Source organism: Anolis carolinensis, chromosome 3, assembly GCF_035594765.1.
Source record: "Anolis carolinensis isolate JA03-04 chromosome 3, rAnoCar3.1.pri, whole genome shotgun sequence".
NCBI lineage: Eukaryota > Metazoa > Chordata > Lepidosauria > Squamata > Dactyloidae > Anolis > Anolis carolinensis.
Genome location: NC_085843.1, coordinates 275,373,384 through 275,387,095, shown reverse-complemented (window position 1 = coordinate 275,387,095; position 13,712 = coordinate 275,373,384). Strand labels below are relative to the sequence as shown.

The window sequence follows — 13,712 nt, the reverse complement described above, 5'->3', positions numbered from 1 at the left end:
ATTTCAGACTTTGGGCGAGCCTAAGTCTAAAATTTATTTATTTATTTATTATTTACTGCATTTATTTACTACATTTATATCACATCCTTTTCACCCCAAAGGGGACTCGGAGTGGCTTACAAATTATATGTACATACAATATATTATATTACTAGCTGTGCCCGGCCACGCGTTGCTGTGGCGAAGTATGGTGATATGGGAAATAAAGTATTGAGGAATTGGTGGTAGTTAAGGTAAAAGGTAAAGGTTTTCCCCTGGCATTAAGTCCATTATAAATGGGTTATATAGCTGTGTGGAAGGGCCTTGAGTCTACACTGCTATATAATCCAGTGCAAATTAGATAATCTGTGGATGAGGCCTAAGTGAGGCCTAACTTGGCCTGTCCCCTGGGCTGAGTGGGTTACTAGGAGACCAAGTGGGCAGAGATTAGTCCTCTAACTGGCAGCAATTGGATAAAAACAATTACTCCTTTCCCTCTCATTAGGACTTTACTTTTCTTTTCTTTTTCTTGTATCAACCTAGAGGCGTGGATGATGGGTCGTGTTGTCAAATTTCGAGGTTGGGGGGGCCTGTAGTTTTGTTGTTTTGTTGGTCGCCGTGATGCCATCACTCATTTATATATATAGATTAGCATAGCACAATATTAGCATTATATATTACTATATTGAACTATACCACTATGCTGTAATATTATTAGTAATATTATATGTAATATAGAATATATAATTAATATTATTATATGGTATTATTATTAGTGTTATATTGTATTACATTATAATATTATTATCAATATTATATGTATATACAATATATTATATTATAAAACTCAGGGCGGGGGCCAGGTAAATGACCTCGGAGGGCCGCATCCGGCCCCCGGGCCTTAGTTTGGGGACCCCTGCTTTAGACTTAGGGTTGACCTAAGTCTGAAATGACTTGAAGGCACACAACAACAACAATCCTAATTTTGGACTATTTCATAGTCTGGCCCCCTAACAGTCTGAGGGACTGTGAATCGGCCCTCCACTTAAAAAGTTTGAGGACCCCTGCTCTAGATCTTTGGTTGTGCTGCACGGAATAACCTGGTGGGCAAAGCTGGGTGAGATTAATCCCCCAGCCACATCCAGTCAGGTCTCTGCCAGATCTGCATTTTCTCAAGGATTAAGTCCTGGATAATAGATGACATAATTACTGAAACCAAAAGGGAACAACAAAGCCAGCTCAGAATTAAGGAATCAAGATACATCTATGAGCACAAAAAGCATTGAAAGCTAGATCAAACAGGTTATTGCAAACAACAAGAAATCCCAGCCATTGCTACAAGATTTACAGCCACCTGACCTTGAAGTGTTAGGTGGTTACTTGCTCAGCATTTCTCATTTAATCTTTTGTAATAGGGCTTGACTGTTTGGACACAGCTCCTTTTTCAATGGGCATACTGTAAAATGATGGGGCTTTCTCCTCAGTGTGTGTCAGTTGTGGCTGAGGTAAGCCTCCATCAAATTGATGTTCCAGTAAGGCATCATACAGACATGCATGGAAAGGGCCCATGTCTCTCCCAGGAAGGGTCTCTTCCAACTCTATTATTTTATGATTCTATGTGTGGTGCTTAATGTTTCCTATTTTATTCCTATTTTATATACCTATATACGTTTTTATAGGTGAAAAGCGTTGGTTAACTTGGAAAAGTCACCAAGATGGTTACATGGACAGTATTGAGTGAGACAGTTGTGCAATACAGTATTGTACTCCAATTTAAAACTGTAACCTGTCTTGTTAGGATAAAAATGATTACTCACAAATCTTAAATGTCTGTTTTACTTGTGGACACCAGAACATCAAAATGCATATTTAGATAAGTTGACAGATTATCAGTGCATGCCAAGTTCTGTCTTACAAGCTCTATTAAGCATCAAAAGAGATGACACAGACAAATGGAACCAGCTCAGGGACAGTTCAATGTACTTGGGTTTTATTTATGTGTTTGATCATCTAAGAAATGTGGTTGTACAGCTGTAATCGTATTTCTGCCTGAGAATACATGTGGAATCCAATGGAGTGATTTTCTCTGAGAAACATTTTTCTTGCATTAATAGCTGGAGACTGATCAAGTACTAAAATGGGTTTTGAAGTTTTATCCCTTTACAATTTTCAGCAGAACAAATCACTTAGAATTTTCAAATTTCATTAATTAAATATGTGAGCAAGGACAACCACACAATGGCTGAGGTTTAATATAAATCATACATCTCCTTCAGATTAAGGACAAAACATAAGTAGTTCTATCATTTTTCCTTTGGATAATGAGTGGGAAATGGAACACGTTAAGGCAACAGATTCAATAAATTGTTCTGGAATGAGAAATATGTACATTCCTTGTCCATAGGAGTACTAAAGAGCTCAAGAAATTACAATGCTTGTACAAAGTTTAAGCCACCCTATGGCCTCTAAATGGTTCTTCCTACAGTTTGTGGCTATTTTAGGCATCTTGAATCACCAATGTCAACATTAAGATTCAAGGTTTAACTTTTTATCATTCTTTCCTTCCTTCCATTACAAAAACAGGATTAATGGCAATCTTTGCTTGGAATTTTTTTTAAAACATTTTATTTATAGTTTTGGTGATACAATAAAAAGAGAGAGCCACATGTGACCATATATACAAAGAACAAGCAAAAGAGAGAACACAAAAAAAAAGAATATATATATATATATATATATATATATATATATATATAATAAAATAAAATAAAAATAAAACACAACCACATAATTCCCCTCGGCCCTCCCTCCTCTCTGCGTTACCTTGGAAATTTTACACTATGTGAAGATATAAACACATGCAAGTTTTCTTAAAAGAACATTTTTGTATTTTTATAAGACATCAAAATGTTCATCATAATATGATAATAGGGGCCAGATTCATAAGTGTGACCAAGATAATGGTTGGAAACACTATGATTACCACATAAGGTTTCAAAAGCAGAAAGTCTACAGAATTTTTTTAAAAAAGAAGCTAAAGGGATAATGTCTCTAGCTAGCAAACCAACATCGTATCACAGAATAAATGTTCAATTTCTTGGAAACAGGGCAGTGAAACTAAGGTTACCTAACAACCTTCCAAAACTGATGATGTAATAAAGATGAGCCTAAGAAGAATTCAGTTTGTTATTGCCATGGAAACTGGCAATAGAACTGGTGACTGTTGGTTGCAGTGATCAATGATATCCAGTTTTGTGAGACTGTAGACTCCAAATGCTGGTGAACCAGTGTATTTCTCTTCCAATATTTTGCATCAGATTCACTTTTCTCTTTGACTTTTTTGAAGGATGAGTGAAGAGAGGGTTACAAGTTGTACAGATACTGTTGAAGAAGATACAGATGCTGATGGACAGCATTGCTCTACTGGATGTTTCCAGGTCTCAACTTTATGTTGCTGCATCCCTAGGAGGTAAGTGGTTGTTTTTTGCTCAGTGGATGATTTGTCCAACCAATGCAGAAGACAAATGTTTAGATCCAAATTTAGACATGTACAACTGGCAACCTTCTCTGTATCTTCCTGCCTGCAGAAGGTCTTCCAGCTTACAATTGAGGTTCCAATTTTGTGGAGGATTCTTTTTGTAAAAATAATATTTCTATCCATTCAAGAAGATACTGGATTCATGTTTAGAGGTGGCTTTTCCCAAATAATGGATCCAAGGAATGTTTAGAATGGAGAGGGGGAAATTTGGCAGTCACATACATTTGTATTCCATCCACTTTATCACACAGTCATAGTAGGCAAACCTACTGAAGTCACTGCTGGAGTGTTAAGACATTAGGATTTAGGGCTGAAGAAAGGTTTTTTTTGGACACTGTCACCTTTTCCCAAAATCCTAATTTCTGTCACGTATGTCTTGTAGACGGATGCACTTGCCAGGACAGGACAGGCCCAAGGACAGAAAGAAAAAAAATGAGAAGAAGAACACTGGGGATATATCTTTTGGTGATACTGTACTTGAAGGAAGACAGAAGTTGAGCCAAGACTATAGGAGCGTGACATCTGCCGGAGATGTGGGTGCTATAACAACTGAAGGAGTCAAGCCTGCTTTAAAAGTTTGTATTCAGACCAATGACAAAAAAAATCAAGATCCTCATATATCTCTTATACCTATTACTTTAGCAGATATCTGTTTAGAAGAAAAAAAACAAGAGCACACTGAAACAACAAATGCAAAGCCTTTATGTATTCAAGGTATGGTATGGCAACAAAAAGAAGGAATTAAGAATGTAAATGTTTTATCTATCGAAACAGAAGAGAGATGTTTAGTGGGTGGTGCATCAGAGGGAATGCCTTTTACAGAAGGAAAGGATTCTTTAGTTATGCTAGCCAAAGAAAAGAGACAGTCTGGCAGACCTGAATTGTTGAGTTCACTGATGCAAGGAGCAATCAATGAAAAGGAGCAACAACAAGGAAGAGACCATGTGAGTACTATATTGGAAGGTGTATCTTTTAAGCAGGGACTGAAGCAGGGCCACAAAAGCATGCCATTTCAGGAGCTACAACAGTCTATAGAAGTAGAACTTCATACTAAATCGGTCACCAATGAAAGTACATTTCGAGAAGAACAGAACAACAGTACTTGTGCTGAGCAGAAGCTGTACCCATGTAAGCAGGAGCTGAAGCATGATCATGAAAATGTGTTGTTCCAGGAGCTACAACAGTCTATGGAACTAGAACTTCATAACACCTTGGCCACCAGTGAAAATAAATTTCAAGACACACAAAACAGCAGTACTCATGCTGAGAGTGTAACCTCTTTTCAGGAACTTCTCAACCATTCAAGTGTACTATGCAATGAAAAACAGGAAACTTTGGGGCCACAAGATGTTATGACAGGTATTTCTCATAACACAGAGGGACCAAAGGACTGGAACCAGATGAATTCTGTGTCTAAAGGAGATGACCACAAAGAGGACCAGGACTGCCAAGACATGCTTAGTATAGAGAAAGAGCAACCCACAGAACTAAAATACCCAGATATATTGTCCACCATGTGTGGGAAGTATGAACAAGAACAGCTAGGAGTACAGCAGCAACAAGACTTTGAGACAGAAAATTCATCCAACAAGACTGAGAACCACAACTTAGTGTTGCTTTATCAGGAAGACCAACCACCTGTTGTACCAAAAACGGTTAGGTTTTCATTCCAAGGCACAGGTGGTGAGAAAAAGCAGAAAGAAACACAAGCCATGAAAAATTCGACATCTGATACTGTTCTTACCAAGATAGAAGGCCATCACTATGTTCCCCATCAGGCGGATTTACAAGCTGCTGCATGTGAAAACAATGACACATTATCTTTGGATGTAACTTATACACAGGATCTGCAAAAACGAGCTTATATGAACACTTTGCCTGAGGATGTTGCTGCTCACATTATAGAGCAGAAGCATCATGAGACACCTCAGCTTCTTTTATTGGAACAAGTTAGCACACACCATGAAGAAAAGGAACAGCAAGAAACACTAGGTTGTGCATATTCTGGACCCAAGTTTATTACTTATATTGAAGAACAAGAGAGCCAAGAACCTATTGTATCACAGGACACCAGCATATTTCTTGACAGTGTAAGCCATGAGAAGGAGCCTCCAAGAAAACTGGAATGTGGTGACTCTGGGCCTGAGGACCTTTATGACAAGAAGGATCAGAACCACCAAGGTCCTGTATATTTGGAAATGAAGCAGCCTCTTTTACTTGCAAAGCTCAGCAATTTAACTTTGAATGTAACCCCTGAAGAAGCACTGTGCATAAGTAATGTTGGCAAGCTAGAAATTCACCCACTAGATGAAGAGACAAAAGAACAGGATGACCAGCAAAAAATGCATACAGTCTTATGCTCTAAAGAGAAAACAACAATACAGGAACTAGAAGGGCAACAATCTACTCTCCCTGCACAAGCAGGATGTAGCACAGAAGAAGAGCCACAGGGGTCTTGGCACTTCCAAAAGACTACATCCATCCCAAATGAGGTGCAGCAGGAAAAAGAACAGTTGAACCGGGGCATGACCAGTGAGAAGCATTAGAAGGAAAAACAGGTTCTGTCAAACACCACTTTCCCTTGTACTACTAGAGAAGATGAGGGGCATGTTTAAGATAGACATTTTCTCCATTTGACAAAATCCTTTACTGTATTCACTGCCTTAGCACTTATTCTCATTGAAATACGAAAGCTGAAAAGAGATATTTTTGTTATTTTGTGCAAAAATACAATATATACTGTAGACAAAGGCAAAAAAGTAAAATTGAAAACAGTTGCTGCATTGAGAATATTTATTGAGCCAATTTGTTTTAGAGTACAAGTAGAATTCGAAGGGCATGAAATATTAAGGGGAGTTAGGCAGGTGGACTTCATGGATGGAATCTTTATTCAAGGTATGCATTAACAAATCACAGAAGTCACCAACCCATGTTCTCTAGTATGTGAAGAATGACTGCACACATTGCAGAGTTGCAGTCATGGAAAGGACTCTGGGGAGTAGATAAGCTTTAGTGAAGACTATGGCACTTGAATATTAGCACACAGTCTTGGCTTTTCACAAATTGTATATATATCCACACCCCTGCAGTTCAAGTGTTTGCTTGAAATGACTTATTCCCACAGATATCTGAACTAATGCAAATTTAGTATTGTGACGGTATGATTTTTAGTTAGTCAATCTTTGGATCAAGTTGGTGCAAGTCAATGGTAAAGGCCATGGTAAGTGCCATAGCTCAGTGGTAAGGTACAAACTTTACAGCCAAAAGATCTCAACTTTTGACAGTAGGTGCTAATCAGTGTCAACACCTCTAGGCTAAAAAGACATGACTTATTATACTGCAGCTTTCTGTGTTCCTAAGTCTAGAGCTTGATACAGACTTCATATTGTGAATAAGATCTATCTTGCTGGTGATACTAAATAGGAAAGGTAACCTCCACATCTCTGTTGAGCAGCAATGTGTAACAGTGGTAGGTCTGGGGCTCACATTTGAGGCTTCATGGATTACCAAAAAAACAAACAAACAAAACAAAAAACACAAAATAGCCTTAAGTCTTATTCTGGTTCTCAAAAACCGATATTTTTATGTTAGATTATACAGGGAGTTCTTGCAGCCTATTTAAAAGGTAAAATTTTGCACCTGGACATCTTGGGTGATTCTGGAGGTAGTGAAGGCCACAAAAATATTCTTGGGGGGGGGGGGCATATGTGGTTCCAGAATCATAATGATTTGAAAGATTAGGGCTTAATCCAGGCATTAAACTTTTGAGCATGTACAAAGGGTCCGTTATCGTATTGATGTGAATGAAAAATACAGTATCATTTGTACCAGATTCTGTTCATGTATCATTCCACTTATGCACTAAGTAGTACAATTACCAATCTTGCCTCACCAGATAAATGCCTAATTTATTCCAAAAATCTAAATGTCAGTCTCTATAAAGAAATATTGTGTTTCCTTGGCTATCAAGCACAGAAATGTTACTCTGATGTCTACTTCTACACAACCTAGAGATCTGACATTCTCCTGTTCAGAGTGTGGAATTAACTGATAAAACCTTAAACTATTATTCCTAATCTGTGAAAATTTCAACAAAATTAAAATTCACTACACACAGTACTTGAAACTTTAAAATCCAATGACATTAGTTTTAAATAATCATCATTTATTAATTAAAATATTTCTTTATCACTACTCACCTGCTAGGGTGATATACACTAGATAGTCTTAACAAATGGAAGCAAATCTAGCCCACAGCTAACATAAAACACAAGGCAGACGGTTTGGAGTTCTACTGTCCCTTGGCCAGCTTGATTTCTAGCAGCAGACAAGGAGGTGCAGAATATCAACTTAATTTACTAGTTTACTGCATTATTATAGTTAGATAACACTGGCCAACACACATTTTGGTGCCTACAATGTTAGACCTTTCTCTGGTTATGATCTGCTTATTCTATAAATGGTAGCAGTTTTCCCCTATCAGCTCTACTTTTTTGAGATACAGTAGAGTCTCACTTATCCAAGCTAAACGGACCAGCAGAAGCTTGGATAAGCGAATATCTTGGATAATAAGGAGGGATTAAGGAAAAGTCTATTAAACATCAAATTAGGTTATGATTATACAAATTAAGCACCAAAACATCATGTCATACAATAAATTTGACAGAAAAAGTAGTTCAATATGCAGTAATGTTATGTTGTAATTACTGTATTTATGAATTTAGCACCAAAATATCACGATATATTGAAAACATTGGCTACAAAAATGGCTTGGATTATCCAGAGGCTTGGATAAGTGAGGCTTGGATAAGTGAGATTCTACTGTAATGGTATTTGAAATATGTGTATGATACATATGAAACATAAATGAATTTCGTGATTAGACTTGCGCCCATCTTTAAAATATCTCATGATGTATGTATATGCAAATACAGATATTCAAAAATCCATTTAACAAAATCCAAAACATTATGGATCAAAGCATTTTGGGTAAGGGATATGCAAGTTGTAGTAAGCATTCCCAAACTAGTTAATAAACATCTAACAAGTACTTGCATTTGCACAATGGAAATATCTCTGCATCTCCTTCACATGCCCTTGCCATCATCTCCCAAAATCTTCTCTGGAGGTTGCCTCATCTTTCAAGAATTAATTATTGAGAACATGAAGTGTGAGTTCAAGAGGAGGAGGTTTGTCTCCTTCCCTAATATGCAGATGGAAGACTCAGAGCCATTTCTGGTAAAGCAAAGGGAGAAGATCAAACTCAGCTGAAACCAGGAACAACAACAAAGAAATGGTCATAGTAAATTTCACAGGGATCTGATAAGAGGAAAGCACACCTCACAAGAAGCTAACAGAGGGGGCTGGTTATGTATTTATTAATTAATATATTTCTTTTCAACCTTCTGTTTGAAGATCTCAGGATAATCTGTGGTGAAAGACAAGGGCACAACTAATAAAAACAATGTAAAAGTAATGTACTGCATATCAATTCAAGAAATCAAAATAAAACTTGAATACAGTAACAAAAAAAGGCCATGATCACTCAAGTTCAGAAGGTGAACAGCCAAATGTTTACTTGGCAGCAAAATGAGAATAATAGAAGGCATGAAAAACATGTAAGATGGGAGGTATATCCAAGAGAATGAAGTGCAGAAGTGTGGAATTAAACTTTGAGGTTGGTGTGGAAAGTGAGAAAAAGTGACAGGAAATGATTTTCAATGAAAGAAGCCTACCAAACACTTCACAGATGAAAAATGGGACACGTATATATCAGAGTGCAGTTAGGTTGGCAAAAATATCAAAGTGTAGTTAGGATGAAGAAAAACAAAGAGGCTACAAGAGGCTATAGACATTTGCTTTTGCCTTTTGGGAAGGACAAGATTATTTCTCTCCTCACTGCTGAGTTAACTGAGTGCAAACTGATTCTGCATTTTAAATCAATTTGCAGAAATTGAAGTAAAATGAGGACACGGGAAAAATGGAGTAGAAGAGGGAAACTGGTCCATTTCAAAATCAGTTGGAAAAATAGGATAACAGAATCAATGGAATTTGCTTCAGCCATATTTATTTATTTATTTATTTACTTATTTTACCCCATTTATACCCCACCTTTCTCTACCCTGAAGAGGACTCAAGGCAGCTTACATATAGCAATTATTCAATGCCTCAAAAACACAAATAAACACAAGCTTAAAATATTTGAATTAAAATTAATACATAACATTTAAAACATTGCATTCAATTAAAATCACATCATCCAATTGGGGATGTTGTGGGGGTTGGGAAAGGATACTGTTGTTCTTATCCCACATATCCATATTTATTCGAGTCTAATGCAACATCAGATCTAGTGTGCACCTCAATTTTCAAAACCCTGAAACCAAAAAAAAGTATTTGCTGGCAAATGTAATGTGTAGCGGCAAAAAGTGCACTCTTTGGCCAAAAAAGACGCACATTAGTTTCTGCTTGCTTAGAACAGATTTTTTAAAAACATCAAAGCTTCCAGCAATGGAAAAGAAAACATTGGGGTTCATCGATGCTATAGAACAAAACCACTTAAACTGCCCTGGCTCAATGAGGAGAAATCATGTTGTTTTACAAGCTCTTGAGCTTCCTCTGCCAAAGAGTGTTGGTGGTTCACCAAATTACAAATCCAAGGATTTCCTAGCATTGAGCCATGGCAATTTAAAGTGAGGTGACGTCCCTCCTGAAGCAGCTTCTCCTTTGGATTTGACTCAGCACTAAGATCACTGTATGACATGAATCTAATATGCACCCTAATTTTGTTGATGTGATTTAGCCAAAAAAGGTGAGCACTAGTTTTGAGTAAATAAGGTATTTACTAGTACTCGTACTTAAGATACATGTAAGTACACATTATACAAAAATTAAAATATAATGAAACTATCAATAAAATCAGAAGCAATTAAAGACATGCCCATTGAAAAGAAAAACAACAAAACCAGGCCTTTCCTCCTTGGCAAGTAGTCCTTAGATGCCTGCTGAAATAAAAAAAAAGTCTGCCTGCCTATAAAAAAATAATGAGGAAGCTCTCTCTCAGTGTATAGCTTTCTCAAAATCAAAGAAGTCTTGTGGTATGTAGTGTGGATACTATAGTCATGGGACCAATACTACGTATGGGTATCTTGACTATTTCATTGCTTCTGTAACACCATCAGCATAATTACTATTAGGATAACACAAAGGCATGTATGAACTAATATCCGTTGATCTATAGTAGAGAAGTGTTTGGTGCAGGTCATGTCAGGATAAAAATAATTGTATCGATAGAACTAAAATAATCCCTTCTGGGCACAGAGAGCTGAGAAGAACACTTATGAATATGAAATGTTTTAATAAGAGTTAATTGTAACAGTCAATTAAAAAGGTACATCCAGTTCACATTTTGCCCTTCAGACAAGAAGCTACCAAGTTCAAACATTTTATTTGAAATAATTTATACATTTTGAAATATGAAAACAACAAAAATTTGTATAATTTCATTTCAGATTTACCCCTGCCAGGTGTCTAAATGCAGGATTATTGGATTTCTTTGGGAAGATTTGTACTCCCTTCAAGTATGCTAAGCAATAGTGATATTGTGAAATTTACAGCTTATCACATAATGTGTTTATTATGGCTATTTCTCTGCCACAACAGTCAAGGAACCCCTTTGAGACTGGATAAAAAGTTTGCCAAAAATAAAATTCAAATATCCTTTGAATCAAAACAAGATAAAAAGAAGAACAGTGCCATTTCCAAATGCTGCCACTTCCAAAACATATGCTCCAATAAAACATGAAAGGGGAATCACATTTTGCAATGCTTCAGTAGTTTACACTTCCTTCCCCTGTGCCCCATCCCCACGATCTATTATTAAAATGCATTGCCTGAATTTGCGTACTAAATGGCATGCTCAATGCACTTCAAATTATTTAAAAGAGCATTATCATCTTCAAACATCGTACTAAAGGAGATTGATTGACAGTCATTTTTATATTTGTTCCTGTTCATGACATCATCTATAAGGACACCCAGTAGACTGAATTTGACATTATGGAGCAATAATAAAATAAAAGTAAAAAGGAGCAACGAGTGCCAGAAAGCTCACAGGGCCAAGGAAATCAAGGCTGCCCCCTCTATTACTGGCTGAGGGCCATCCTTCAGTGCTCAAAACCTCCGCTCAGCAAGGGCAAGCATAGCCTGGAAACGCTTGAGACTTGCTGAATATTTTCTGCTTTGTTTTATGTTTTTGGACTTATGTGCCTGGACTAAAGAACAAGTTGCTGAGCCTGGAGCATCTCTGTCCTCAGCTTTGTCAATTTTATCCCTTTCTATTGAGTTCCACATTTATAGTTTTCAAAAGCTCAAGACTAGTTTTACCCTTAAAGTAATTAATGCACTTGTACATTAGACTCTCAGCTAATTGGTATGACTGGTAGATGTCAGATACAGGTGATTTCTAGTTGCTTGAGAGTTACTATTAATATAGGCCTAACTAATACTACAGTATACCCCATGCTATACAATATCATAAGCTCTGTATTGACTTGCTATTAATATTGAGTTACACTAATTAAAACTAAAATAAGACAAATAGGGATAAACTTAATGTAACACAATTTTACTATACAGTCTTGTAAAAATTGTTTTACTGGTTTCTTGAAACTTCTGGTTAACTAAGAGTCTATTGTATATAGAGTGCATACTGCATCTCCAGAAGTTCTGAAGATTGAATAGCCCCCAAAGAAGGTCAGTTTGTGATAAGCCTAAAATATTAAACTATCAATAAAAAACAAACCATTTTAAAGGAGCGAAACAAAAAAACCCAGCAGATAAAAGGTCATACTAACCTTTATGGGAAGTATGTTCCAGAACTTTGGAATAACTATGAAGAAGGCCTTCCCCTGAGTTCCCACTAGATGGGCCTGTGAGGGTGCTAGCAAAGAGAGAAGGGCTCCCCAGCATATCTCAAAACCAGGGCAATACGAATGTTCCTCTTTCCAAATCGATTAACAGAACAGCCATTATAATTTTCTTATTTAGGATGACCTCAATTTTTATGGCCTTCCCCACATCTATACGGACTAAATAAAAACTACTCACTTCAAACCCACTGTGAACTGTCCATACAATGGATGCTTAGATCTGCAGTGGAAGCACTGCTTCCAGGTGTTAATCCAGCACATGAACTGCAGGTTACTCCAGAGCTTCCAGGAAACTCTGGAATGACCTACAGAGTTTAGGCTAAACCCCTTTGATGAATTGTCACCTTATCAGGGTGAGGGGGCTTATGTGTTCCAGTGAACCGGCGAGTGATGCCATTGGAGTCATGTGCTCCCAGGGAGATTTCCCTGGGCGGCAAGTTCACAGGGGAGAAACCAGAACAAGCACAATCTGAAGTCCTCAATGGCAGAGAAGGCAGACAGTAACATGTTACAACAGCTGTGAACTGATGAGAGGCCGCTAGTTTTCGGGTTAACCAAGCCACTGTATCTCAACCTCTTTCTGCGAAGACTGTGTGTTGGTTGGGTGTGCACTGATCTCCACATATAAAACAAATTCACACACAGGAATTTCCCCCAAAACAGAAAAGAAAACCAACAAAAGTCCCATGGTGATCAGCAAGTGGTGACAGGGGCAGGACTGTGAAATTTGGAAGCTTCTAGCCACAGACCGGCACATGGGTGGTGGATATGGATTCAGTCCTTCTACCTCAAGGTCCAAGGCAGTGGAGCAGTCTGGCAGCTGTATCCACAACTGAGCAGCCCTATTTAGGAACCGCTCTGCTCACCCCATATGGGGAGGGGATAGAAAAAGTGCCCTAAACATAGTCTGCCTCTCTTACCCCTGTGGACTGCTGCTTCCAGAGGGGTCACCACCGGTCAAAAAACACTAATGAATTTTGGAATGTGTACTATATGGGCACTGTTGGATAACACAGACAATGAATGCCCTGAACACAGGACTGCTATTATTGCAAGGGAGCGGAGGGCTTTAACATTAATATAGCAGTGCTCCAAGAGACCCAGAGAACAGTAGAGGGACAACTGAAGAAAGAAAAAGGAGGCTACATCTTCTTCTGGAAGGGACTGCCTGAACAAGAATGAAGAATACACGGAGTCAGCTTTGCTATCAGAAACAACCTGGTGAAGCATTTGTTTGACGCACCTATCAGCATTAATGAATGACT

General features: G+C 37.7%; 1 protein-coding gene and 1 long non-coding RNA gene across 8 annotated transcripts in view; one reads left to right on the top strand and one right to left on the bottom strand.

The window, feature by feature from the left end:
• sox2 (SRY-box transcription factor 2) overlaps positions 1-13,712 on the bottom strand; it is a 533,219-nt gene that overhangs the window by 166,972 nt on the left and 352,535 nt on the right. The window lies entirely within an intron of this gene.
• On the top strand, positions 3,196-6,307 carry LOC100563137 (uncharacterized). Its single transcript, XM_003218112.3, has 2 exons — positions 3,196-3,448; positions 3,900-6,307. The coding sequence occupies exons 1-2, from the start codon at positions 3,327-3,329 to the stop codon at positions 6,061-6,063; spliced, it is 2,286 nt and encodes a 761-aa protein (XP_003218160.1). The 5' UTR covers positions 3,196-3,326; the 3' UTR covers positions 6,064-6,307.

What these genes read in the sequence shown, in the direction of transcription:
- LOC100563137 (XM_003218112.3), top strand. Translation starts at nt 3,327, where the DNA reads ATGAGTGAAGAGAGGGTTACAAGTTGTACAGATACTGTTGAAGAAGAT. An exon ending in TGTTGCTGCATCCCTAGGAG is followed by an intron (nt 3,449 to 3,899) that starts GTAAGTGGTTGT and finishes TATGTCTTGTAG; the next exon opens with ACGGATGCACTTGCCAGGAC.